The sequence below is a fragment of the Pongo pygmaeus genome, chromosome 1 (assembly GCF_028885625.2).
Source record: "Pongo pygmaeus isolate AG05252 chromosome 1, NHGRI_mPonPyg2-v2.0_pri, whole genome shotgun sequence".
NCBI classification, from domain to species: domain Eukaryota; kingdom Metazoa; phylum Chordata; class Mammalia; order Primates; family Hominidae; genus Pongo; species Pongo pygmaeus.
Genome location: NC_072373.2, coordinates 176,186,936 through 176,214,856, shown reverse-complemented (window position 1 = coordinate 176,214,856; position 27,921 = coordinate 176,186,936). Strand labels below are relative to the sequence as shown.

Genomic DNA, 27,921 nt, shown 5'->3' with positions numbered 1-27,921 from the left:
CCTGACTGTGATTGGTTGAATTGGCTGCCATTCCCAAAACGAGCTTTGGCGCCCGGTCCCTTTCGTTCCCAGTAGGCCCTGCGCGCGGCAACATGGCGGGGTCCTGGTGGAGGTCTTGAGGCTATCAGATCGGTATGGCATTGGCGTCCGGGCCCGCAAGGCGGGCGCTAGCTGGCTCCGGGCAGCTCGGCCTTGGGGGCTTCGGGGCTCCGAGACGCGGGGCGTATGAGTGGGGCGTGCGCTCCACGCAGAAGCCGAAGCCTCCTCCCCTGGATAGGGTGTACGAGATCCCTGGACTGGAGCCCATCACCTTTGCGGGGAAGATGCACTTCGTGCCCTGGCTGGCGCGGCCGATCTTTCCGCCCTGGGACCGCGGCTACAAGGACCCAAGGTTCTACCGCTCGCCCCCTCTTCACGAGCACCCGCTGTACAAAGACCAGGCCTGCTATATCTTTCACCACCGTTGCCGCCTTCTCGAGGGTGAGGCCCCAGGACGGGCGGCAAGGGACCGTGTTCCTCTAACCAGCACTGACCCCGACCCTCTGTGGCTTTGGGCAAGACATTGAAACTCTGTGGGTCTTGGTTTCTTCGTCTGCGAAATGGGGCCGTAGTGATTCCCATCTTCTGAGGGTTGTTAGAATTGGGTTGTAAGGAGCTGGGCCTCTGTGCGGGAGTAATGGAGAGTTTGCGTGTCAGCGTGAAAAGAGCTGCTTTCTAGGCCTAGCCCTGGCTGTCTCTCTTTGACTTTGGGCATATGGCTGGCCATCCTGGGCCTCTATTTCCTGGGAAGTGAATGGTTTTGACTGGGACAGTCCACATTGACCTTTCCAGGTCTGACATTCTGGAGATTAACTGTACATTTTAAAAGTAGATGGAGAGAGTTTATAGTGGAGACAGCAGGATGTTTAATCTCCAGGCCTGTCACCTCTTAAGCCCATGTCTACTCCTCTGTCACTCTCACTAGGGACAGATCAAAATGACTTTGCCAAAACCAGCTTGTCTATCTAGAACAGTACCAGAAATTATTTTCCAGAGTCCATGGAGAAGCTTGTTTATCCCTTTCCCCATTCTTCCTTCTTCCTCAAATCAGGATAGGGATGGGGCAGGTCTTGAAAACAGAGTGGTTGAGGTAAGTGGAAACAGTATTTTCCAAGGAGTAATTAGGGGGAAAAAAAAAAAAAAGGCAAATCTGGCAAGACTGGGGGACTAAGCCAGAGAATAAATCCTAGGTTTGAAAAAACTTAAGTCAATTGGCCAGCCTCTTAAGCTTCTCAATTCCATTCCTGAAAGCTGATTTTCAAGCCTTTATACACTTCCAGTGTCCTTACAAGGTACTGGGAAGGATCTCACAAGACTTGGCATCCTTGAGTGACCCTGGTAACAATACCAAGTGGATGAATGCATTAGCAGTATTTTAGACGTTAAGATTACGTTCGTTTGCCTAGGCTGAAAATGTATTGTGTATCCTATGTTTTTGCTACTCACAGAGAGGTTCTGTAGGCTGTAATAAAACTCTGCAAGATACAGGGCTAGAGAAGCCATTTGGGGTAATGGAGAGAGGTGATGTTCTTTAGGGTAGACATACTCAGATTCTCCTCCTAGCCTTGTCACTTACAAGGTATGTGAGTTGGAGCAAATTCCTTAGTCTCTGAGTTTCATTTTTCATTTTATAAAATCCCATCTAACTGGCAGGTAAAGCTCCTGGCACAGGGTAGATGGTGACTTTCAGTAAATGGCAGCTCTAATTATCACCTATTTTTCATATGCAAATCATAAAGTCTTAATATTTTATCTATTGTCAAGTTTAAGGAACAGTGGCGGTGTCAGAACTAAAACTTAGTTTATCTGACTCCCAGTCCAGGGCTCTTTCTGCTGCACCACAAAATCCAGAAGTTACTTTTTTTTTTTTGAGACAGCATCTTGCTGTGTTGCCCAGGCCAGAGTACAGTGGCATGATCGTGCCTCACTGCAGCCTTGACCACCAAAGTTCAAGTGATCTCCCACCTCAGCTTCCTGAGTAGCTGGGACCACAGGCGCATGCCACCACTCCCGGCTAGTTTTTTAATTATTTGTGAAGAGGAGGTCTCACCATGTTGCGCAGGCTGGTCTCAAAATCCTGGACTCAAGTGATCCTCCTGCCTCGGCCTCCCAAAGTGCTGGGATTATAGGTGTGAGCCACTACCCCTGCCCAAAAGTTACATTTCTAAACATTTATATTTATATTTCTGGTGTGTTGTCTTATGGATCTTAAAGTGAAAAGTCTTATTGTACTTATTGCCTTTCATTTGTTACCACAAGAGAAATTGCCTGAGGGTGTCTCCCCCAATGTGTCTTAAGCTCCCTTCCATCCCAGACATTGTCTGTCTGCCTGTCTCTTTCTTTCCTTCCTTTCTCTCTGTCTCTCTCTCTTTCTTTTTTTTTCTTTCGACAGAATCTTGCTCTGTCACTCAGGCTGGAGTGCAGTGGCACAATCTCACTGCATCCTCTACCTCCCAGGCCTAATCTATCCTTCCACCTAAGCCTCCTAAGTAGCTGGGATTACAGGCACATGCCATCATGCCTGGCTAATTTTTTGTATTTCTTTTGTAGAGATGGGGTTACACCATGTTGGCCAGGCTGGTCTCAAAGCAATCTGCCTACTTCAGCCTCCCAGAGTGCTGAGGTTATAGGTGTGAGCCACCATGTCTGGCCCTGACACAATTTTCAAATGAAGATATGAACTTGAGTCAGAGAAGTGTTCTTCCAGCTGAGATGGGTAGTCTGCCAACCAAGGCAGCCACCAGCCTTCTGTTAATTTTTGGGCATGATTATAGAGAAGAATATAGTATTGACTTTTCATTTGAAAATAGAGGACTGGTGTGTTTACTTGATCCAGAACTTAGATACCTAGGTCTGTGCATGTTCCTCCCTTAGAGAAGCCAAATTTGGGGAAAGTGAAGCTAGGGAGGTCTTTGCCTGGCACCACAGTCCATCCCACCGAGAGTAGCTAAGTTTCTTTAATGTTTAAAGACTGTCAGGCTAAACTGAATCTATTTTAGTTTGCATATACACCATCTTTTATTTATTTATTTATTTTAGAGACAGGGTCTCACTCTGTCACCCAGGCTGGAGTGCAATGGTGTGATACCTCCTGGGCTCAAGTCATCCTCCCACCTCCTTAGTTACTGGGATTATAGGCATGAGCCACTGGGCCTGGCTATGTATATGCCATCTTTTCATGCAAAGTATTTTGGGCAGCTTATTTATAACACAACCAGATTAAATTAAAAAACAGGTGAGGGGATCAGTACAAAGGAAAAATAAAACATAATACAACAAAAATTCATTATGTGAGGTTTCTACTTCATTTACTTTTTTTTTTTTTCTTTTTTGAGGTGGAGTCTTGCTCTGTTGCCCTAACTGGAGTGCAGTGGCGTGATCTTGGCTCACTGTAGCCTCTGCCTCCCAGGTTCAAGTGATTCTCCTGCCTCAGCCTCCCAGGTAGCTGGGACTACAGGCAAGCACCACCATACCGAGCTAATTTTTTTGTATTTTTGGTAGAGACGGGGTTTTACCATGTTGGCCAGGCTGGTCTCAAACTCCTGACCTCAAGTGATCTGCCCACCTCAGCCTCCCAAAGTGCTGGGATTACAGGCGTGAGCCACCGTGCCTGGCCTAAGTTTCCCTACATTCTAAAGGGAAGCCCCAAACCTGGCTCTGAGCTTGCTAGCAATCAACAAATGGTACATAGCTAGGGTCAGCTAACTAGGTCAGCTGCTTGTTTTTATAAATGAAGTTTTATTGGAACAAAACCATGCACACTTGCTAATTATTGCCTATTGCTGCTTTTGTGCTCTAGCAGAGTTGAGTAGTTGTGAGAGAGACTGTGGCCCAGAAGCTGAAAATATTTACTATTTGGCCCTTTGAGAAAATGTTTGTTAACCTCTGGTATACAGAAAAATATTTTCAGTTACACAATTCACCATGTCTATAAGACAAAACAAGCCAGGCACAGTGGCTAATGCCTATAATCCCAGCACTTTGGGAGGCCTAGGCAGGCAGATTACTTCAGGTCAGGAGTTCAAGACCAGCCTGGACAACGTGGTGAAACCCTGTCTCTACTAAAAATACAAAAATTAGCTGGGTGCTGTGGTTTATGCTTGTAATCCAGCTACTTGAGAAGCTGAGGCAGGAGAATCGCTTGAACCTGGGAGGCAGAGGTTGTGGTCAGCCGAGATCATGCTGCTCAGTCATCATGTCACCCAGTCAGCCTGGGCGACAGAGTGAGACTTCATCTCAAAAAAAAAAAGACAAAACAGTTCTTATCCAGGAAAAGCCCAACCTTTCTATACTAAGACCAGAGAGGTTCAGCTCCTTATAATATTCATGAAAATCCGAAAGTTATTCCCAGTTATTTCCAAAGGTTCCTTTCCCCTGAGAAGGCAGCATGGGCTTATGCCTAGACCCACACCTAATAAATGAGGTATATTTGGTAGACATAGGCTATATTTGATAGTTAGGGCTGGGGTGTGGGTTATTAGAAAGGATCTTAAATGAAAGGTTGGCATCCATCAATTTAGTACCATAGCCTAGGGTCTATCCACTGCTTGCAGGATTCAGCCATATTATCTCAGTTGTCTTAGCCACTGTTTGAATTCCTCTAGTGGCAGGTGCTCACCACCTCAGTCACCTATTAACCATCCTGAAGTAGGTGGTCATTCCTGAAGGTGAGCTGAAATCTGACTTTCTTAGCTTCTGCTCTTCACTTTTGGTTCTATCCCCTCAGGTGTCACAGAACAAATCCAGTTTGTCACTTGAGGCAGCCTTTTTACTAAGATGCTACCTGGCAGGTGTAAGCATCTCTTCCTGAATCCTTTTCTTTCTTTCTTTTTATGGCTGATTACCTCAAAGGTGTAAAGCAGGCCCTCTGGCTCACCAAGACCAAGTTAATAGAAGGCCTTCCCGAGAAAGTGCTTAGCCTTGTTGATGATCCAAGTAACCACATAGAGAACCAAGACGAGCACGTTCTGAATGTGATCTCTCACGCCCGTCTCTGGCAGACCACTGAGGAAATCCCCAAGAGAGAGACCTACTGGTAAGTTCCCCCAAGTTAAGAATATTTCCTACTAATGGATCTTCGAGTCGACCTGTTGCTTTAAGTCCCCAAATGTCTCTTTTTGTCTTCAAGCCCGGTCATCGTGGACAACCTAATAAAGCTGTGTAAATCTCAGATTCTTAAGCATCCTTCTCTGGCCAGGAGGATCTGTGTCCAAAACTCCACGTTTTCTGCTACCTGGAACCGAGGTTGGTCATCTTGTACACCAGAAAGCCTTGGTCTGTTTTTTTTTGCCTTTCTACTCTTAACCCTACCACCAGCTCCCATCCCCCTGCCCCCAAATACCTGTCCTCACTCCCATTATTCGTGGTCTCGTTTTGTAAGCTCAGACACACCCTCAGTATCATTAGCCATAGCCCAACCATTTTTGTTTTTAATCACTTTCTAAGACGTTAATTCAACCATTAACAATCAGCCATATCTATTGAGTGCTTAGGATGTGCTTGGGAAGTGCCTAAATGCTGAAGGTAAGGAAATTTATAATAAAGCACATGTAGCCTCCACCCTCACAATGCTCATATTCTATTGCAATAGTCTTCTTACCTCACTTACACCTCTCTAGTCTTCCAAATCCATTTTCAGCATGGCCTGCTAGAGTGATCTTTCTAAAGTGCAAGTCTTTATGTCCCTGCCGGTTTCAGATCCTTTACTGTCTCCTAGTAGTGTAAACCGTTTATCGTGGGATACCAGCCCTCGTGATTTGGTCGCCACTTAGTCTTTCTAGTCTTATCTCCTCTCTACTGCCCCCCACCCCATCCCTAAATTAGCCACTTTCAGCTTTTTAGCATCAAGCTTTCACACCCATGTGCCTTTGCACATGCTGTGCATTCTGTCTGGAGTACTTTTGTTTGTTTGATTTTTATTTTTGTTTATTTATTTATTTATTTTATTTATTAATTTTTTTGAGACGGAGTCTCGCTCTGTCACCCAGGCTGGAGGGCAGTGGCACAATCTTGGCTCACTGCAAGCTCCGCCTCCCGGGTTCACGCCATTCTTCTGCCTCAGCCTCCCGAGTAGCTGGGACTACAGGCGCCCGTCACCACGCCCGACTAATTTTTTGTATTTTTACACGGGGTTTTGTGTTTTTACACGGGGCTTCACCTTGTTAGCCAGGATGGTCTCGATCTCCTGACCTCGTGATCTGCCTGCCTCAGCCTCCCAAAGTGCTGAGATTACAGGTGTGAGCCACCGTGCCTGGCCTGTTTATTTTTTGAGACAGAGTCTTGCTGTGTCACCCAGGCTGGAGTACAGTGGTGCGATCTCAGCTCACTGCAACCTCTGCCTCCTGGGTTCAAGCAATTCTTGTGCCTCAGCCTCCCGAGTAACTGGGATTATAGGCGTATGCCACCACACCTGGTTAATTTTTGTATTTTTAGTGGAGATGGGGTTTCACCATGTTGGCCAGGCTGGTCTTGAACTCCTGGCCTCGAGTGATCTGCCCATCTTGGCCTCCTAAAGTGCTGGGATTACAGACATGAGCCACCGCTCCCGACCTGGAATACTCTTTTCTGCTTTCTTTTCTTTTCTTTTTTTTTTTTTTCCAGACAGAGTTTCGCTCTTGTTGCCTGGGCTGGAGTGCAATAGCATCACCTCAGCTCACTGCAACCTCCGCATTGTGGGTTCAAGCGATTCTCCTGCCTCAGCCTCTCAAGTAGCTGGGATTACAGGCACCCGCCACCACGCCCAGCTAATTTTTGTGTGTGTGTGTGTGTGTGTGTATTTTTAGTAGAGACGAGGTTTCACTGTTTTGGCCAGGCTGGTCTTGAACTCCTGACCTCTGGCAATCCACCCGCCTTGGCCTCCCAAACTGCTGGGAATACAGGCGTGAGCCACCACGCTTGGCCTGCTGCTTTCTTCATTTAACCAAATTCTCCTTATCTGCAAGACTTCACTCAAGCCCCCCTTCTCTGTGAATCCGGGCTGGGGTGTCTTTTCCTCCTCTGTGTTCTTTGTGCCCATTCTGCCATCATAGCACAGATTACACTGTACTGTCAGTATCTACTGTCAGTTCTGTCTACCCCACTCAACTGAACTCCTGATGGCTGGGACCATATCTTACTCACATTGTCCACAGTGTCCAAAAGTTCATGGTACACAGTAGGTGCTGACTGAAGGGATGTGTAAATGCATATACCTACTGTTGGTGTTTCAGGCAGGGATGTTCAGAGAACACAGGTGTTCTAACTGGTGGAATCCTGGAGCAGGAAAACCAGCTATGGAATGATTTGGGATTTCAGGACATCTGCTTGGTCAGGATTTGTGTATAGACTTCCTGGCAAAGAGTCAGCTTTGCAGAGGTAATGACACCACTAAGGAAATTAGTGAACCTCATTAATAGAGGAGTACTTGGCCCATCATCAAGTATTACCTCTAATTAAACTACCCCATTTGGAGCTGTCACTGGAGGAGGGATATGGAGGGAATTGAATCAGAAACCACACAAGAGTGGTCTGTGGGGAGAATGGAAAACCCAAGGTTAAGAGAGGTCCATGCACATTTATTTTTCTTGCAGATTATAAGTGAGGAAACAGGAAATACTTTAGAAAACTATTCTTGAGGTGTGACAGATCAGAGTTTATCCACCCACAGATGTAGTATCCCTTTCTTACCTATCCAGTAAGGGAGGCCACATGCTAATTAATGACAGTGCTGTTGACCAAACCAACTTTTAGACATACAAGAAAACCGGCCTTGATCCATTACCATCACATTGTGGCTATTTCTGAAAACCCAAGCACCTTCTGAGAAAGATTTGCCTCCACGGGTACTCCTCAGGAGGCCATTCTCAAGGTGTTTTTCCAGGCACATTTTGTCTGGTGATAGCATGTGACCTCCTGTGGGGACCTCTGTAAAGGGCATCTATGCATGTTCACAATGGCTGGCTTGCTGATGTGTCAAATGTGAGTTTGTTTTCCTCTTGCTGCCTGCGTCTGCATGTAGCATATATGCTAATCCAACTTCAGTGAGGCTGTTTGGCCAGGGTTTTCTCACTCTCAGTTGTTGAGGACAATCTGGCCTCTTTCCTAAGTTTAAGAATCTCCTCTGCCTTGGCTGAGTGCGGTGGCTCATTCCTGTAATCCCAGCACTTTGGGAGGCCAAGGTGGGTGGATCATGAGGTCAGGAGATCAAGACCATCCTGGCTAACATGGTGAAACCCCGTCTCTACTAAAAATACAAAAACAAAAAAATTAGCCGGGCATGGTGGTGGGCACCCGTAGTCCCAGCTACTCGGGAGGCTGAGGCAGGAGAATAGCGTGAACCAGGGAGGCGGAGCTTGCAGTGAGCCGAGATTGCGCTACTGCACTCCAGCCTGGGCGACAGAGCAAGACTCCGTCTCAAAAAAAAAAAAAAAGAATCTCCTCTACCTCTAGTCTTAGTGCTCCTCTCTCTCTCCATCACTCCTTCCCTGCTGTATCCTACTCTAGTCACCTGGATTTCTCTCCCTAAATTCTGCCACGGAGTTGCCTGCACCTGTGCCTTTGTACATTATTCCTCCTTAACTAGAGTGCTTTTGCCCCTTTCTTTGCCTGGCAAGCTCTTACCCAGCGGTTTTCAACTAGGGACAGTTTTTCCCTCTGGAGGACATGTGGCAGTTTGTGGAGACGTCTTTGACATGATGTGGATGGGGTGTGGGGAGATGGGATGGGGAGGGAGTGCAAATGGCATCTAGTAAGTAGAAGCCAGGATGCTGCTAAACATCCCACAGTACACAGGACATTCCCTCCCCCTACTCCGCCAAAGAGTTATCTGATCCAAACGTGAATAGTGCTGCAGTTGAGAATCTCTGCTCTTATCCATCCTTCCAGATGTCATTTTAAGGCATTGCTTCTTTCAGGGAGCTTCCCATTCCCAGAGAAGTTCAGTTTTCCCCACCTGTACAATTTTTGAATATGTTTCATCTTTTTCACTGTAGCACTCACTACCTGGTGGGCTCCTTGAGAGGAGAGAGTAACTCTCACGCATTTCTGGTTCCCCAGGTTACAGCAGGTGCTCAGGAAGATCTGGATGGGGCAGGCTTGGCTCCCCAGAGACCATCAGCCCTCAGGGTTTATTGGGAAGGGAACACAGGAAGAAGAGTGCATTGGTTCATCCCCTCTTAAGGATCCCAGGATTAACATCCTAACTCAAAGTTTTGTGTTCTGTGATTAGGCTGATCTAGAAATGCTATAAATGACTTGAGGCACATGGGAGGATGGAGGCTTTAGACTTTGCAGAATTGAGAAAGTCTTTAATTTCTTTTTTTTTTTTTTTTTTAAGTTTTTTGAGACAGTTTCACTCTATTACCCAGGCTGGAGTTGAATAGCGTGATCTTGGCTCACTGCAACCTCTGCCTCCCAGGTTCTAGCTATTCTCGTGCTTCAGCCTCCCTAGTAGCTGGGATTATAGGCACGCACCACCACTCCTGGCTAATTTTTTTTTTTTTTTTTTGAGACGGAGTCTCACTCTGTCACCCAGGCTGGAGTGCAGTGCCGTCATCTCAGCTCTCTGCAAGCTCCGCCTCCCGGGTTCACGCCATTCTTCCGCCTCAGCCTCCCGAGTAGCTGGGACTACAGGTGCCCGCCACCATGCCCAGCTAATTTTTTGTATTTTTAGTAGAGATAGGGTTTCACCGTGTTAGCCAGGATGGTCTTGATCTCCTGACCTCATGATCCACCCACCTCGGCCTCCCAAAGTGCTGGGATTACAGGCGTGAGCCACCGTGCCTGGCCAATTTTTTGTATTTTTTAGTAGGGATGGGGCTTTGTCATGTTGCCCAGGCTGACCTAGAACTCCTGGCTTCCAATGACCCACCTGCCTTGGCCTCCCAAAGTGCTGGGATTATAGGCATGAGCTACTGCGCCCAGCTGCGAAAGCCTTAAAGTACCAGGTTAGAGTAACCATTTTTCTCTCTTTTAGAGTCTCTTCTCCTTCAAGTCCGTGGTTCTGGTGGAGCCCGACTGAGCACTAAGGATCCTCTGCCCACCATCGCCTCCAGAGAGGAGGTTGAAGCTACTAAGAATCATGTTCTAGAGACCTTCTACCCCATATCACCCATCATCGATCTTCATGAATGCAATATTTATGATGTGAAAAATGACACAGGTAAGGATCAATGTCTTGGACTTTTAGACAGTGTGGAGGAGAAGGACATGCTTTTTCTGGAGGGAAAGGATATGCTAAGAACTTGCTAGGTTCTAGGCACCTCACGTGTATTACCTATCTCTTAGGATCCATGTGGCAGCCCCATGAGACAAGTACAATTATCTCCATTTCATAGGTAAAGAAACTGCAGCTCAGGGAGGTTAAGCGATTTTCTCAAAGGCTAACTTTACTTTTTACCTTGGAGAAGTAACTCTGTTACATCAGAGTGGCTTGAGGGGCTTTTTTTTTTCTTCAACAAACTGTATCACTGGACATTTGAGGGGCTTTTCACCAAGGCTTTTTATTCATAGGTCCCATGAAAGGCACCCATTTTCTGTTTACCTTGTAAACTCTGGCCAACCCCCTTTAGGAACTGAGGAAGCCCCATGGACATTGAATGGGGCCATTAATCCAAACTCCATCAGGCAAGGGACCACCATGTACTCAGTCAGACAGGACATCACAAGGGAGTGAGACTAGGCTGGCCCCCACTTCCTGCCGTCCACTGTGTCCTCATGGGCTGTAGCATCTTCCTCATAAACCCCTTCATTGTCACAACCACAACCTAGGTAAGTCTTTACTGTCCTTACCTAGCCTATTGCCACAGCCTCCCAGCTGGTCGGTCTGACCCCACACTGTTTTCTCTCTGGTCCATCTAGTTCATAATTCCAGAGTAGCTTTTCCCCAACACCACTTTCATCCCATCTGTTTTCATGCCCACCTCCCCGTGGCCTGTGGGGTAAAGTTGGAACTCCTTTGCTCATCATGAAAGGGGCTTCACATCTGGTCTCTGCCCCATCCCCAGCCTCATCTTTGCCTCCTCCCCCACCTGCCCTGTTTCTTGTGACTGTGCTAAATTCATCATGCCCTTTCTCACCTCCATGCCTTGTCACCTCCTCTCCCTCTGCTGAAGCTCTTGGCCATTCTTCCCTTTTGGTCTTCAGCTTGCTAACTTGTCATCTTTCACAGTTCATCTTAGGAATCACTTTCTCTCAGAAATGCTTTGGGATCTTCCAGTCTCATCAGGGTCCTTCTGACTGTCCTCCCACAGCCCCTAACTTACCTCACATCTTGACATGTCCCTCCATACAGGTATGGTCAGTTTTCCTGTCCATAACTAAACTGTGAGCTCCTCAAAGGCAGTGGCAAGCCCTGCTTGGCCTCCATTCCTGGTACCTGTCTTACAGCTTGGCACAGAGTGAGTTCTAGATATTTACCTGTGCCGAGTACCTGAGCAGGCTGAAGGACCAAACATGCAGGAGAGCCACGCCTCCTCTAGGCTTTTCAGAGCCTACATTATTTTCCCAGCCTCTTTCTTTCTTTTTTTTTTTTTCCTGAGACAGGGTCTCAGTCACTCAGGCTGGAGTGCAGTAGCACGATTGTTGCTCACTGCAGCCTTGACCTCCCAGGCTCAAGCAATCCTCCCACCTCAGCCTCCTGAGTTAGCTGGGACCACAGGCGTGTGCCACCACACCTGGCTAATTTTTGTATTCTTTTTAGAGATAGGGTCTTATTATGTTTCCTAGGCTGGTCTAAAACTCCTGGGCCCAAGCGATCTGCTCGCCTCAGCCTCCCAAAGTGCTGGGATTACTGGCGTGAGCCACCAGGCCCAGCCTTCCCAACCTCTTTCTTTCTTCTTTTCACCTATATTCAGTGATTCAGATCACTTATTCTAGAAGTTCCCAGCCTACTAAGAGTTACTCGTAGCCATGCGGGAGAAGAGAATCATGACTTGACAAGGTCATGGCTGAAAAGAACAAGTGCTAAACTTTGATTCTCAGCACCAGTGTTGTGTGGGTCAGTTGTGAATGATGAGGCAAGTCATTTGTCACTAATATTAAAGTAGTAAATTTTGCAGATGACTTGCTTTCTTTTGAATAATTACCACAGATTTCAAGTTCTCCTTCTCCTAACATCACTGTCATCTGTGTGCCAGAATGAGAGAGACAGGTGTGGAGTTAGAACTAGCTTGCAAGAAGCACCTGTAACAGGTTGGCAGGCATTTTCTGTGAAGAGTCAAATAGTAAATATTTTAGGTTTTATAGGCCACATATGGTCTCTGTCACAGCTACCCAATAGTCATACGTAAATGAGTGAGTGTGGTTGTGCTCCAGAGAAAATGTTACTTACAAAAATAGGTAGCAGGCCAGATTTGGCCAGCAAGCTGAAGCTTGCCAGCCCCTGAGCTATAGTGATAGTATCCACCTTTGTTGAGTCTCTGTGTAGCACCTGTCCCTGGGCTAAGGCGAGGTGACTTTCCTGAGGCTTTGTGGCAGGCTGATGAATCCTTTCCACCCCTCCACATAATTGTGTCTCTTGCAGGATTCCAGGAAGGCTATCCTTACCCCTATCCCCATACCCTGTACTTACTGGACAAAGCCAATTTACGACCACACCGCCTTCAACCAGATCAGCTGCGGGCCAAGATGATCCTGTTTGCTTTTGGCAGTGCCCTGGCTCAGGCCCGGCTCCTCTATGGGGTACGTATGTGGAGAAGACCACTGAGCTGCTTTACGTGGTGTTGGTCTCCTCCCTTAAGGTTATTGCTCAGAGGAAGAAAGGGGATATAGGGGAACTGATTCCTTGAGTGAGGAGTTTTAGGGAGGAGTACTTCAGCCCACCCTGTGGAGATGAGCCAACATCACTAGGGGGTGACTGCCTGTGCTTCACCTAAGTAGCTCACTTGATCACAGTAGCCCACATGTTTTACTGAAGTCCCCACTTTATAAGCTATGCCATAGAATTACAGGGAGGCCATGCAGCTTATCAGCATTACACAGCACTAAGTGATGGAGATAGGAATGCAGCTAGGTCTGCCCCACTCTGAAGTCTTCAGTTGTTTGTGCTGTAGCATGCTGCCTCTGTTCTGGTAGTGGCAGAAGTGGAGCACAGGCGGGAGGAAGTGGAGCAATAGAGATGGCCAAGCCCTGCCCACCAACTCAGGATGGGTGCTGGGGACCCAAGATACTCGTTGGTGTTAGCCCCTGATCCTGAGAGGAGGTTTCAGGGACCTAGATGGTATAGAATACAGACTAACTTGTCACAGAGAGCTGTCCCAAGATGGGGAAAGCCCGGCTCTGGGAGCAAAGGCCTCCAGGGAGGGGAGGGCTATATAGGAGTCCTCAAGCAGGACTGGGACACCAGATCCCTGGTTTGGGGTGGGTTGGGGGGTAGTTCATGAGAGCCACTGCTAGACCCCCAGGTCTTGGTTAGAGCCTGAGTCTTTTCTAGAGGAGGAATGAGGAAAAGTACTGTTTCCCATCTTATCTGGCCTGGGGGAGTTGGAGAGCCATGGTTAGCCAAACGGATAGGGAGTGGAATGGGCCTTGCCCAGATTGAGCACCTGCTTGCATACCACACATTTATTTAGGGTTTTTATTAAAAAAAAAAAATCAGTGGTTTGTTCGTAAAATATAGTCTTGGATTAGCAGCAGGAGCATCATCTGGAAATTTGTTGAAAATGCATACTCTCAGACCTACCCCAGACCTGCTGAATCAGAAACCCTGGGGTTGGGGCCCAGTGATCAGCATTTTAACAAGCCCCCCAGTTATGCTGCTACAAGCTCGAGTTTAAAAACCACTGAACTGGCCGGGCGCGGTGGCTCACGCCTGTAATCCCAGCAGTTTGGAGGCCGAGGTGGGAGGATGACTTGAGGCCAAGAGTTCGAGACCAGCCTGGCCAACATGGCAAAACCCCGTCTCCACTAAAAACACAAAGATTAGCTGGGTGTGGTGGCATGCACGTGTAATCTCAGCTGCTCGGGAGGCTGAGGCATGAATGTTGCTTTAACCCAGGAGGCGGAGGCTGCAGTGAGCTGAGATTGCACCACTACACTCCAGCCTGGGTGACAGAGTGAGACTGTGCCTCAAAGGAAAAAAAAAAAAAAGGAAAGACAACCACTGAACTGAAATTTCAGAACACGGCATTATTTAATCCTTGTAGTTTTTTAACCCCATGTGGCAGATGCTATTAGCTTCATTTTACAGATGGTGAAACTGAGGCTCAGGGAGGCTAAGGAACTTCCCCAAGGATACACAGCTAAGAAATTAGTAGCTGTCAGATCTTTATATGACCTTCTTGTATCTTTCCAATCCTAGGACAATTGTCTTTATTCCCATTCTCTGACTATATACTTCCTGAAGGCTCCGAAAGATTAGATAACTTGCCCAAGATCCCACAGCTAATGAGTGGGGAAGCAAAGCTTGGAACCATGATCTCTCCAGTTTTGAAGGATGTGCTACTCCCAACTCAGGCAGGAGCAGGAGGCAGAGATAGTCACAGCCCTGGTCCCAGGCCTGCAGACTCACTGTAGCCTCTGTGCCAGCTGTTGCCATCAGAGCCTGGGTAGCAGCGGTCCCACTAATTACCATCCAGTTGGGTAGGAGTGGAGGCCTCCTTCAGCCCCTCCAGGTAGAGATTATTCCTGGGGCTGTGAAGTTGAGCAATTATGGGAAGAGCCTGCATGTAAAAGGTAAAATTGCTGAGAAATGTATGTACTACCTGCAGTTTTATTGATCTGTAGAGGGAGATAAGAGTCAATACAGAATTCTTGGCCAACACTTACAGGTACTTTTCTTTTTATTTATTTTTCATGCAGCTAAGAACAGGTATTTCTAAGGCCAATAGCCCCAGGGTGGCCCACACTGAGGTCTGACATTAGGTATTCCTAATGCCAGATTCAGCCCCAGTGGGGTGAACACAGGCAGCATTTTTGAATCAAGGATGGCCTGCTTCATGGGGCCTGCCTGTTGGATCTTTGTTCAGTGAGTAGCAGTCACCAAACTGGATTGCTGCAAAATCTCAGCAGGTCACCATATGATTTATCTCCCAAACTGGGACACCATTGAGAATAATGAGGTGCCACTATTAGATACACTGGGACACCAGGATTAAACCAGAACAACAGGGCTTTCAGTGACTTAATAGTATGGAGTCTGATCCCCATGGGTGACCTGGAGCAAATTATACCACCTCTCTGAACCTCAGTTTCCTTATCTGTTAGTGGAAATATACTTCTAGATTTATGAGAGTAGAGGTGACCTGATGTAAAACTGGCAAGATGCCTGGCACCTGAGAGGCCTTCAGTAAATGATTTTAGGTATTACCACTATTACCAAGTGGCAGTAACTAGAAGAGATCAGTAGCAGGAGTTGACTGGTGAAATCCTGACGCTGGCATGGCTGGAGTGGATACTCCAGAAACATGGCCCATGCTGAGTTGCAGCGTAAGCATGAAGCCCAGTGAATGTGACTGCCGGGCCCTTAGAAGCAAGGCAGGGGTGTGGGGGAAGGGTGTGGTTTGGCATGAGCCTGTTTGGGTTCTACACCACCCATCTTTGTGACTTCAGGCAAGTCACTTTACCTCACTGAATCTCAGTTTCCTCATATGTCAAATGGGGTGAGAACTGAATGAGATTACATCTATCCATTGACCCTCCGGATTCACATTTGATAGCGATGTCACTGTGGTCCTCATCAAGTAACGCCAGGAGTTTGAGGGATTTCTGTCATTAACCCCCCAGTTGGCCTGCCTGAACTCTGGCTTGCCTGGAAATCGCCTCTCAGTGGCAGGAACTATTACTTTGATGTGCTCAAATAGAAGAGCAGGCACCCTGGGGCCATGAGGCACAGCCAGCCTGGGTGAAGGAAGGCCCGGCCCTGGACAGTGCCCTGAACTCCTCATTCTATTTTAATTGCCCCAAAGAGAAGCCATTCAGTGGACGTCGGTGGACGTTGTAAAGGGAAGAACTAGAAGCTGCCTGGGCCGTGCTATTCCTTACACTCCACAGCTTCTGATTTGTTTTCCTTGTCCACTTTTCCTCTCAGAATGATGCCAAGGTCTTGGAGCAGCCCGTGGTGGTGCAGAGCGTGGGCACGGATGGACGTGTCTTCCATTTCCTGGTGTTTCAACTGAATACCACAGACCTGGACTCTAACGAGGGTGTCAAGAATTTGGCCTGGGTGGACTCAGACCAGCTCCTCTATCAGCATTTTTGGTGTCTCCCAGTGATCAAAAAGAGAGTGGTTGTGGTAAGTTGAGCCATCTCCCGCCTGACCCAGGAAGGTCATGCCTCCTCCTACCTGGTGTGAGCCTCAGGTGGGATTGCCCGGGTGCTCTGTGAGGAGAGCCCTGGCCCTGGGGACTTCCCACCCAGGATCTCTGCCTGGAGGACTCCTTCAGTCCCGCCCCTACCTAAGGTCCTTCCCAGTGCTCCACTCCAGCTCCTGCTTCCCTTTGCACCCTCCAGCCAATCCAGCTCCTCGCAGCTCCCAAGGTGCTCTGCGGCTTCATTAGCTCTGGCCTTTGTAGGTGCTGCTCCTTTTGTCTGGGAGGCTTCTTGCCTTGTCCCCTCCCCATTACTCTTTGTCCGGCTATCCTCCACTTGTCCTTCCAGGTTTAGCATAAATGTTTCTTATTTTGGGAAACTTCTGACCACCACCGTCCCCATCCCAACCCTCACTTAAGTGCCTCAGGTGGGCTGCCCTGGCCTCCGTATTCTCCCATCACAGCACAATCACATTGCTGTGCGTAGAATCTCTTCACATGTTTTTTTTCCTCCACCAAACAGAACGCCAAGCTCCTAGGTCCTCGAGGGCAGGGTCTGGGGATGCATTCATTTTGTTTCATCCCATAGATACGGAGTTCCTCCTGTGGCACCATCGCTGCTGCACCCCACTGCTCAGTTGACAGGGTCCAGGCCTGCTCTCTGTGTAGTGGGCAGTAGCAGTATCTAAATAAATTCCTGATAGAGCATCAGGCAGTGATATGCACCCTGGAGAGACCTACAGCAGGGTCAGGGACTGCGAAAGTGGAGTGGGGGTACTGCCTGCTCTGGGACCAACTAGGTCCCACACAGGCCTGAGTATGGGCTTGCTAAATGGAGTCGCTGAGCCTTTGAACATTCTCAGCAGATCCGTTCTTGAACTGGTTCTCCAGCAGCTCTCAGTGCTGTTTCCACCTGAAATGCCTGCCGGGTCTGTGCCCTTTGCTTTGGCCCCAGACACCCTCAGTTCACCTGCATAGTCACACCAGCCACCTCCATGCTCTCTGCTCTTAGTCAGGTTTTCCCTCCTGACTCTGTGTCTTCAGGTTCTCTTCCCTCAGCCTCTCCCTTCCAGGATACTGACTCAGGGCTGGGCCTGTTGTGGTTTGGAGACAGCTTCTCCTCACTCTGCAGCCTCATCTCCTGCCGCTCCACCCCTCAGCATTTGCCCTGGGCTCCAGCCCGATCTTGCCCTTCCTGCCTTCATTTCTACTTCTTCTATTGCATGTGCTGGGCTTTCTGAAGTCTCCTTCCTTTTCTTTTTCTTTCTGCCCCATTCTGCTCACCCTTCCATGTATAAATGTCGGCAAGTTAGTCATTTCTTCCTGCTTTCTTGTTTTTCCTACTTCTGCAGTGGGGTCTGTCTCCTTTCATTTTCACTATTTGAACAGCTGACTGTAAGCTCCTTGAGGACAGGAACCAGAGTCAAGTTACTGCTGTGTCTGTTTCCAGCACAGGATATAGGCCCAGTAGAAAGAAAGCAGGTGCCCAATAAATGTGTGTGGAATGGGTGAGGGATGATTGTCGCTGGGATTAGAGAGGGCAACAGCCCATTTCAACCACCATTCCTGTGGTTGAAGTGAGAGGGCCTCAGGAGCAGAGCAGCGTCAACAGTTGTTTTGGCTGAAGGGGGCTGGGAATGCTTCCTGTCCTCCCAGCCTGCAGCCCCTCAACGCCCCTTCTTAGTCCGAGAGAGAGAGAGATGATGTCAGAAAAAGAAAGTTACTGTCCAGGCACTGAAGATTTACTTCAATCTAATCTTTGTTTTAATTGCTGCCGTTAAACCTAGTAGCAGGATCCTAATGGACTGTGTTCTTTCCAGGAACCTGTTGGGCCAGTTGGTTTCAAGCCAGAGACATTCAGAAAGTTTTTAGCTCTATATTTACACGGTGCTGTGTGAGCGGAGGACCCCTCTGAATCCTGAAACCCCCCTTGCCTCTCTTCCACGGAAGAGGGCCTGGGCCCCGTGGAGCCTCAGTGCCCGTTTGGCCTGCTGCTCTCACTGACAATAAAGAGCCCTTGCGTTGCACTGAAGCCTGTGTTTGGTATGAGGGTGCCATCGGGAAGGGCGCCCACACAAGTCTAAGCCCTGGAGCCTGACCTGCCCCAGCTGAAGCCCAGCTCTGCCCTTGACCCATGTTGTCATCTTAGATAAGGATCTTCATCTGTCGCTTTCCATTTCTTCATCTGAAACCTGGGGCTAATGTGACTTACCTGGTGTTGAAGACTCTGGGTTGTGTGTGTAGTGTCTGCCACATGGCAGATACGCTGATGGTCACTAGGTTCTTATGGCATTATTTAAATTGTGGACACATTCCACAATGACTGCAGAAAATCTCGCTAGAATATTTATTGTAGATTTCTCCCTCGTATCCTGGTTAATGGGGCGAGTACACCCCTGGTTCAGCTGGTCTATGTTTGTCCAAATAATGTCAAGTCCTGATCTGTGCCAGATACTGCTGCCATGCCAAGCACCTGATACATAGCATATTTAATCTCCACACACCCCTTACAAGGTAAATGTCATTTCCATATTCAAGAAAAATATTGCATGCCTAGCATGTGCCATGCACTGTTCTGGGCCCTAAGAAGAAAACACGGATAATTTAAGGAATTTGCCCAAGGTCACCCACCTGGTGCTATAGGTCAGCTTCCCGAGGAAATGCTTAGAGACTTTTATTTGGGGAGAACCTTTAGGACAAGAACCTGTGGAGAGCAAAGGCAGCAGCAGGTGGGGGTGGCGGGCCCAAGCTCAGTGTGGCTGCATCTGAGGCCTCACCCAGTTCATGGGCACTCTGGAGCCAGAGGCAAGGGAGTTGAGCCTTCTACAAACACCACTGGCCTGGCACCAGCCATTGGATATGTGCTGCTTCCCGACAGCGGGTGGGACCTTGGGCGAGGTGGCTTTGTTGGTCTGTAATTCCTGCTGAGGGACTGCTGAGAGCAGTTAGTGTGGGAACTTCCAGCAGCTGGAGGAGCTCTCACCTAGGTAGTGGCAAAGTGGCGTCCAGCCTGTGTCTCTGCCTCCCAGGCTTGGGCTCTTTCCACTTGAAAGCTTACCTTTTAGGCTTGAGGGATTAGCAGGAAAAGCAGCAAGGCACAGAGGACCATGGGGACGGGAAGTGACTGGAAGTGGGGAGGCCGGAGGCTTGGCTGGGGCTGGAGTGGCCAGCTCGGGAGGGGCGTGAACACCAAGCACCTCGCCTCCTAGGGCAGCTGACCTGGGGCTCCGGGGACTCTGAGCCCTGCTGCCCATTTTACTTTTTATTTTACAGACAGGAAACAATTATACATAAATGATAAAAGTTCAGAGTTCAGGGAAAGATAAGTCGACCCACCCAAGGTGGTCCCTAGCTAGTCCTTTTCCCTAAGGTTAACAGAGCTTCGAGTTTCTTCCATGCTGTTGGTGAAAATGTGTACGTATCATAAGAACACACATATGTACATGACTGAAGAGTCATCCTATTTACAGCCTGTTCTGCACTTCCTTTTTTACCTGATGTCTCTGGATCGTAGGCTCTTGCCACATCACCACGTAGGATCTCTTCGTTCTTTTGAGCAGCCACATTAGTATCTGTTGATGGCAGTCCGGGTTGTTTCCAGTTGTTAATAGAAATAATGCTGCAGTGAGCATCCTCGTTCATGTATCTTAGAGTAGTTTTGCCAGCAGAGCCATCGGGTAAGTTTCTAGCAGTGGAATTGCGAGTCAAACTTTTTTTTTTTTTTTAAACAACACTGTTGGGAGTACAGAGGAGGAGCTGGTGGGATGGCGGTAGGGAGTCCAGCTGGAGGCCACTGCGGGGATCCTGGGGCAAGTGGTGGTGATGGCTTGGCGTGATCCTGAGCAGGCTGAAGCCCCTGGAGACTGCTTGGAGAGGAAGGAGGGTGAGGTGAACTTGAGCCCTGAGCGAGTGGGACAGAGGCTCTGAGTAAGCGGACCATCAGCAGATGACCTTGTAGCTTGAGGACTGCCTGGAAGGGGGTCAGGGTTGCTGGGCAGGCCTGGGCAGCCTGTCCTCCCAACCCACCCTGAATGAGAACAGCTCAGATGCCAGCCTTAGTGCTAAGTTGTGGAGCCTGGAGCCCAACTGCACTTTTGTGTCGAGGGAGCTGCAAAGTACAGCTGATCTGCAAAGTGGGGCAGGCAGGACTGGCGGTTTTTTTATTGTCCCCATAGAGATGAGGAAACAGGCTTAGAGATCACATGATGCAGTGTGACGCGCTGGGAAGCTCGTGTGTTATGACAGCTGCCCCCTCCACAGACAGGTCCTTGCTTCTCCAAATCCCAAATGTACCAGCTTCGTCCCCACTCCCTCATTCAACGCAGGAGAGGAAGTGATGCAGCGGAACCTGAGGGCCTCAGCCAGCCTCCCGCCCAGTACAGGCTCCCCAGCCAGTGAGCTGGTGAAGGAGCAGGAGCATGCTGCAGGGAGAGTGCTGCGCTGGGTCATGCTGGATAGCGAAACCCCACGAGAGGAACTTCCAGCAGCAGTCTTTTGGAAATGAAATGGTGACATTCCCATTGTGAACATATTTTTCACTGTCTCATATATTTAAGTTCCTGGCTGATCCACTCAAAAGTTCTTCAGTTCATTTCCAGCAAGCTTCAGTGGCAAGGGAATTCTAATTTGGCCTGGGGGAAAGCCACTTTTCCCCTCCTGTATTCCAGCTGCCCTGTCAGATCCTCCGCCTCCTTGCTGGCAAAATGGGGATACAGCACCTCCCTTCCAGGTTTCCCCACCTTTGGATCAAATAGGCTCCATTCGACAAGGTTTCAGGTCGATGGGTTTGGAGTTCTCAAAAGCCAGGTGGAAAGGTGGGCTTGCTTGAGGGGACCTCACTTTAGGCTGCTCTCTGTTCTCTCCCAAGGCTGGCTCATGCTGGACCTGGGGCAAGTGTTAGGCAGAGGCTCTGTGACAACCCACAGGAGCAGGACAGGATCCTCGGGCTTTAGACAGCATCTCCCTGGTTCCTCTTTTGCTGTGGGTGAAAGTCTCAGAAAGCATGCAGGTGACCCGATTGTCTTGACTGTCTTTAACATGGACACTCAGATGTCCATGACCCACAAGGCCCACCTGCTTCACTGCTGGAAGACCCCCAGTCCAGGGACCCTCTCCCCCTCAGAATACATCTCCTCATATCCAAAGACTGCATCCAGGGAGTGGGCTTGCTGCCCAGGGCAGGACCTCCAACCCTTAGAGGCCAGCCTGTCAGAGCAACATGGCCCCTGCCATGTTCACTCTCACACACCCATGCACAGGCATACATGCGCACACACGTATACACACACACCACACACTCAAGACATGTGCACACACACACACACGTGTGCACATGAGACCCATGGGGCTCCTCCTCCCCAGCTAGGCCAATGATGGAACCCAAGAATAGGTCCAGACTGGAGATTGAGCCCTGAGGTCCCTCACCGTAGACCTCCTCTAGGGGCAGCCCATTTAATAAGCACCTACTGTGTACCAGGTGTTGTGCTGGGAGTGAGAGTTACAGAATGAGAGAGACGTGGTCCCCGCCCTCTGGGAGCTCCTGGGGTACTGGGTGGACATGGCCAGAGTAGTCTCCTTTGGATTGGCAGTAGCAGGTACCCACAAAGGCCATCTCCTTCCCCACACCTGGACACCTACCCACCCACAGGTGACAGCATGCCATAGGGAGGGGTGCCAGTGCCACTGAGCACATTCTGGGGCTACTACTCAACAACATCGTTATTCCAAGAGCACTCATCGAGCACCTGCTGGGCACCAGGACCTGTGCTGGCAATTCTCGGGACAAAGAGGGCTCTTACATGGTCCTTGGCTTAGAGGAGCTCCCAGCCTGATGGGGGAGGCATACACTGAACCAGGCTGTGGGGACCCAGGGAGAGAGCTACCCCAGCCTGGAAGGCTTCCAGGAGGAGGGGCCATCTGAGCTAGGTTCCGAAGGGCAAGTGGGAAGGAGGAGGGGCCGGCAGGAACAAAGGCCCTGGCTGGGCAGACATCCACAGGGTACTGCAAAGTTGGAGGTGAAGTGCTGAGGGGCAAGGAAAAGCAGGAGTGCGCATGGCCCTTCCATGCCCTGCAGCTGTCTGGAAGCTGTGAGGAGCGTGGACTTGGTCCCAGAGTCACGGTGGGCGTGGCCACCTGGGTTCCCCACTAGCAAGAAGCCCTCTTCTCTCTGCACCCCTTTTCTTCTCATGGTCACCAGGGCATCTCGCTCTCCTGGTCTTCTACTCACTGCTCTGCCGCCTTTGTGGGTCCCTCCTGTTCCCCAGATCTCAGGGCCCAGTCCTTCGGCCTCTTCTCCATTCATTCCCTAGATGATTTCAGCCAGTCTTGTGGCTTTAAAGACCCTCTAAATGGCAACAGCTCCCATGGTATGTCTGTAGTTCAGACCTGCCTACTTGATGTCTTTACTGGATATCAATCAGCATCTCAACAGAGCTCTTCCTGCAGCCTGCCCCACCTCTACAAATGGCATCTCTGTCCTTCCATGTCTGTTCACTACTGTATTCCTAGTGCCAGAACAACCCCTGGCATAAAAGGGGTGCTCAGCAAACACATGAGTGGATGGATGGAAAGAAGGAAGTCTACGGAGGCTCAAAGTGAGATGGTCTTTGTGGCATTGGAGGGCTGACACGGAGGCAGGAAACCAAGGGCGTGGCTGAATTCCAGAAACCAGATGACAGGTTCTGCGGCTCCGCAGGCACCCTGGGAAGAGAGAGGATAGAACAGAACCTCTGCCTTTCAGCACCCACCCTCGTTGGTCTGATCTTTTACATCCAACCCGCAGCCCCAACTCCAGGCCCCCAGTGCTTGTACCCAGTGAGCCCAGGGCTGGGCAGAGCAAGGCTCATCTGCCTGTAACCCCACCCTGCCCAGCCACTCTGCCCAAGTCCAGGGGAGCCCCATGGCCTGAACTCCAAGAGGCCCAGCTCCCCTCAGTTCAGGGTCGGAGCCCCCCGGGGGACCCCAGGTATGTTCTGGGCTCAATCTCCTGGAGTCTGTGGAATCTGGGAACACAGCCCACCACTTCATGGGACAGCCGAGACTGGGGCGGGGGATTCCTCAGGTCACCAGGGAGCCAGACTGAGCAGCCTTCTTACCCCCAGCTAGAACCCTGCTCTGGCCTAGCGCCTTAGTGGCTATGCCGCTGCTGGTGTCAGCGACTTGCCTTAAATTTCTTTCCTGGCTCTGGGGCAGGGGGCAGTGGAGATGCCCAGCAGGGAGGCAGGTGCGGGGTCCTGTCTCAGGCCTGGTCCTAGCTCTGGTCCCCCAGGCTGGCCGAACCCTAGAGTCGAGTGCCTGTGGACAGTGATGACTCCAGCAGGAAAGCTGTGGTCCGGCCCCCGACTCCGGCACCTCTCAGTGATGGGCCGAAGCCCTATTTTGTGGAAGGACTGGCATGATGCTCCCTTTTCTCCTGCTCATTTCAGTATCTTTCCACTGGCTCATGCAGAGCTCTGGCCTGGCCCCAGGCAGTGATGAAAATGCTTAGTGAACAAGAACCAGTTCTTTGCTCAGAGATCTGCCCCTGAGGAAGGCCAACCAACCTGCACCAGGGCCATTTGTGTTGTGAAGGCAACTGCCGGGCTGCCGAGGGGCCCCAGGCTGAGGGGTAGCACAGCACACAGCAGGCGCTCTTCCCAGGCTGGGCCCCGTGACCTGCCTTCCTCCAGCTAGGCACCCCGCTCCCATGGCTTGTCTGTGCCTGACTCCTGCTCCAAGGAGCACAGGTATCGGATGGATATCCCATCTTCCCAACCTCCTTTCCCCAGCCCTGGGTCAGCACCATTGATACAGGTTAGTCGCAGCCTCAGTCTCTTCATCTCTCCAATGGAGATGCTTTTCCAATAGTTCAAAGGTGTCTGTGCTCAGCAAAAGCCTAGGAAACCTTGTTCCAACGTGAAGAGGGAAGGACCAGATGGAATCTTCTAGATCCTCCCAGCTACTCCCCAACACACCCATTTGGACTCTCCCCACGAGTAACATCACTTGTAGCGAACACATGCTGCTCTTAGTCCATGCACGGCACTGTTCTAAGCACTTCACGGTGCTACCCTCCTCAGAGCCCATGAGGCAGCCAACCCGCCATCCCCCATTTTGCAGATGAGAGAACTGAGAACAGAATTATCAACTAATTTGCCCACGGCCACAAAGCAAGTTGCAGCAAACAAGATTTAAACCTGGGAATTTGCTATCCGGTCCCCTAAGGGCCTTATAAACATGGGCTGAGCCTGCCCTTTGCTTGGACCCTCTGTCTCCCACCCACCCACCCCGGCATCCGCTCCTGCTACAAGCCTAGAATGAGGTCCCCAGAGCTCCAGGGAAGTAGAAAGTTCTTTCTAGTCGTGCAAGTCAGCATCCATAGCAGCTTACCTCACCTTAGCCCTCAGCATTTCTTGCCTAAATGTCTTCTGGGAATGCCTCTCTCCGTATCTTGCCAGCCCCACCTGATTCATCTCCCAGGAGACCACCAGCATACACTTTCCAAAATTTAAGTAGACTGCACTACTCTCAAAACCCTTCAAGGGCTCCCAGTACCTTGGAGGTTTAGGGAAAAAAAAAAAAATCAACCTCCCTGTGCCCCCGACAGTCGCCAACAGCAGGCACTTGAGGCTGGGGACCTAGGGTGAAGCCAGTCCCACCTGAGGGGAGAAAGCAGGGAGTGGCTGTGGCCCTCCTGGCCGATAGCGACTCCCCATAGAAAACAGAGGGCACCAGGAGGAACCTTTTTCTGCTTCCAGAAAAATAAAAGACATTCCAGCGACCCAAAATGTGTTTGCAAGACAAGAAATGGAAAATGGCTTTTAGATGGCCCCCAAATACTTAAAGTGAGATGGATACCTTCCTTCCCAACCCACCTTCCGCCAAGGCCATCGCGACTCCACAAGAACAAACTCGCAGGCCCAGGAAAAGAAGGCAGATGCCTCAAACACAAAACATCTTGTTACGCACCAGGAACAAAAACTGTGCCCAAGAAGTCACCTTGCATTTTGTAATCAGTGTAATAAACTCCAACCCACATTCCCCAAACATGTCAGGAAGGGCTGCGGAAAAAAGATGTCCCTTTAATAAAACGTTATCAACATATATCGTACACAAACTACAATGTATCATAATTACTTTTTTTTTTCCTCTCTTAATTCAGAACCAGACTACAAGGTAAGAAAAAACACAGAAACAGCTACAATGTTCCCAATAATCCGCACAAAGTCTTTTTTCAGGCAGATGATATCTCACATAATATGATATACATGGATCAGAAAGGGAGGGAGTAAAACAAAGACCAGCTACAGGGGAGGGAGGAAGGAGAAGGGCATGTCAATGTACAAAGAATTCGGGTGTCTTCCAGGGCAAGACACAAAGGTTTCCGTGGGGTGATGAGGTGAGCGGGGCCATGAGCACCCTCCCGGGAGGGGACAGGCTCCACTGTCGGGCTTGTTGGTTTTTGAAAGTAAAAACAGGACCGGAGCCAGCACGTCTGTTTGGTTGTCGGTGTCCCCCCACCCCCCACAGCTGCTCCAAAGTCTTTCCATCCAGTCCCAAGCATATACAGAGCAATTCTGGTCAGTATCCCATCTTTGAGAAAGGACGAATAAAGAGAAAAAACAAAGAAAACCGGAACTCCAGCCCCCCAGCCGGTGCACACGATGACGCTGATGCGAGGATCTCGGGACCAGAACGCGGAAGTCACTGTTTCCATGTCCCAGGTCATAGCCATCCTGTCAGTGGCAGCCTCTCCCACTCTGCGCCAGGCCACCACCCAGCTGGCAGGATTCTCACTGGGAAGACTGGGGTGGGGGCAGAGGAGGGGCTGGAGAGGCAGGGAGGCCAGCACGGGAGGGAGGTCCAGGAGAGGAGGAGGAAGGTGTCCTGGGAACAGTGCATGCCACCGGGTCACGGCGACGGTCTGGGCTGTGGTGGAATCCTTAAAGGGGTCGGTGGTCCGGCCCCTCTGGCCACAGGATGAGGGTGCTGGGTTCTGGGGTCCAAGCGTGCCGCTGCCGTTGCCATGGAAATCAAGCTAGAACAAACGCGTTCCCGCTCCTCCCCTGCCTGTTGCACAAACCAAAACCCCAAGTGGAAAACGGTGACTGCCTTTTTTTCTTTCCAAAAAAGGCCTTCTGAAAGAAACCACCGATTGTAAACTGTCCAGTTTATTATTATTATTTTTGATGGCTACAGACAATGTGGGCTCTCACACCTAGACTAGCTTTTCTGGTGGAAGGGCTTGGGCACAGACAGACAGCAGGGCTTCTGGTTTTCCTTTTTTTCCTTTTTCCTTTTTTTTTTTTTTTAAGAAGAAAGCATAGAGGTTGACTGGGGTGGGGGGCTTGCTAGAAGCTTCCATTTAAAAAAATTTTCCCCCAAAAAACCCCCCTGAAAACAAATAAAAAAATCCCAACAACGGTAAAACCCCAAACAAAAAACAACAAAAAAGTGTCATGTACAGAAAAGGTCCTTTGGGGAAAGGGCAAAGGGTGGGATTTTTCTGGTCACTGACTTGAAATACATTTTTGAGAGTTTTGTCCTTCATGTTTTATGGAATAAAAAGTTTGGCCTTTTTATTGCATGAAACTAAAATTGGGAAAGGTAGGGGGTGTGGATGGGGTGGGAGGGGGTTGAGGGGAGCAGGGAGATGCCCTCCCCACCAGCTCCTGGGTAATGACACCTCACTTCTTGCATAATTTCTGGCATCTTCCCGCCTGCAATGCCCGCTCTCTCAGCGTCTCGGAGAAGGGGGGATCACACACTCATCGTCATGCTTGGAGAATACTGGAAAGGAGAAGCAGAGAATGGGGGGATGAGGATTGTGGGGAGGCCGCTGACACACCGAGGTGCCAAGAGCCTGGTGTGACTGCACAGAACTGAGCAGGGCTCATTTGGGGCTCTCGTTGAGCTGAGGGGCACCATGGTGGCATGGAGTCGGCAGGGGGCCGGTAGGGCAGGATAAGGGCCAGGAGGCGGGAGCTAAGAGCCACTTCTCAGTGCCAGCCTGCCCTTCTGTTGGGAACTGAGGCAGCTGACGGCGCCTCCCCTGCTCCTGCTCCTGTCTGAGTCATCCTCTTCTCTCCAAGGGCAGTCACAGCCCCTGCCCTTGCCCAGTGCAGGCCTCCAGACTGCAGGGAACTGGGCTTTGATGAGCCAGAGCACAGCCAGGGTGCCCTGGAGTGGGGCCAGTCTGGGGTTCTTTTCTGTTTTTGTTTTTGAGACAAGGTCTCACTCTGTCACTCAGGCTGGAGTGCAGTGGTGCGATCAAGGCTCACAGCAGCCTCAACCTCCTGGGCTCAAGCAATCCTCCCGCCTTAGCCTCCCAAGTAGCTGGGACTATAGGCATGCGACACTATACCCGGCTAATTTTTGTGTTTTTGTGTAGAGATGAGGTTTCGCCATGTTGGCCAGGCTGGCAGTCTGGGGTTCTTGAAAGCTGCTTAATCGTAACACTGTTTCTTCAAATGAGAATGCACACAGAAGCCCACTACAGAAAAGCAGACAGCCAACCCCTGTGTTGAGAGCCCTGAAAATCACTGGCTGCATGAACCTTTCCCCACTGGACAGATGGAAATGGACCCGTGGGGCAATAGTGCCCCAACTCTCTCAGCCCAGGGGTTTCCCGGCCATATCAGCTTAATTTAGTGCCAGAGGCATCCAGCCTGCATGGAGCTGC

The 27,921-nt window shown here is 49.9% G+C and overlaps 2 protein-coding genes across 6 annotated transcripts in view; one reads left to right on the top strand and one right to left on the bottom strand.

The window, feature by feature from the left end:
- The first annotated feature begins 26 nt into the window (after positions 1-26).
- On the top strand, positions 27-26,748 carry MRPL37 (mitochondrial ribosomal protein L37). Of its 2 annotated transcripts, none has more exons than XM_054486829.2 (7): positions 27-480; positions 4,891-5,074; positions 5,168-5,283; positions 9,992-10,177; positions 12,539-12,696; positions 16,043-16,246; positions 18,083-18,289. In XM_054486829.2, exons 1-7 carry the CDS (start codon positions 135-137, stop codon positions 18,158-18,160), a joined length of 1,272 nt encoding a protein of 423 aa, XP_054342804.1. In that variant the 5' UTR covers positions 27-134; the 3' UTR covers positions 18,161-18,289. The 2 variants fall into 2 exon arrangements, with proteins under 2 accessions (XP_054342804.1, XP_063511533.1); XM_063655463.1 differs by lacking the exon at positions 18,083-18,289 and adding an exon at positions 24,998-26,748 and having other exon boundaries at positions 60-480.
- The window catches only part of SSBP3 (single stranded DNA binding protein 3), a 178,290-nt gene continuing 175,670 nt past the window's right edge, over positions 25,302-27,921 (bottom strand). For all 4 annotated transcript variants that reach the window (XM_054486850.2, XM_054486879.2, XM_063655470.1 and 1 more), the window contains one exon: positions 25,302-27,029. In XM_054486850.2, the coding sequence (XP_054342825.1) occupies positions 27,000-27,029 (30 nt within the window). In that variant the 3' untranslated portion in view covers positions 25,302-26,999. The remainder of the gene's footprint in view (positions 27,030-27,921) is intronic.

Bases quoted from the DNA above. Each gene is read 5' to 3' on its own strand.
- MRPL37 (XM_063655463.1), top strand. From the start codon at position 135: ATGGCATTGGCGTCCGGGCCCGCAAGGCGGGCGCTAGCTGGCTCCGGG. The intron at 481-4,890 runs GTGAGGCCCCAG...ATTACCTCAAAG, and splicing joins CCGTTGCCGCCTTCTCGAGG to GTGTAAAGCAGGCCCTCTGG. The intron at 5,284-9,991 runs GTTGGTCATCTT...TCTCTCTTTTAG, and splicing joins TTCTGCTACCTGGAACCGAG to AGTCTCTTCTCCTTCAAGTC.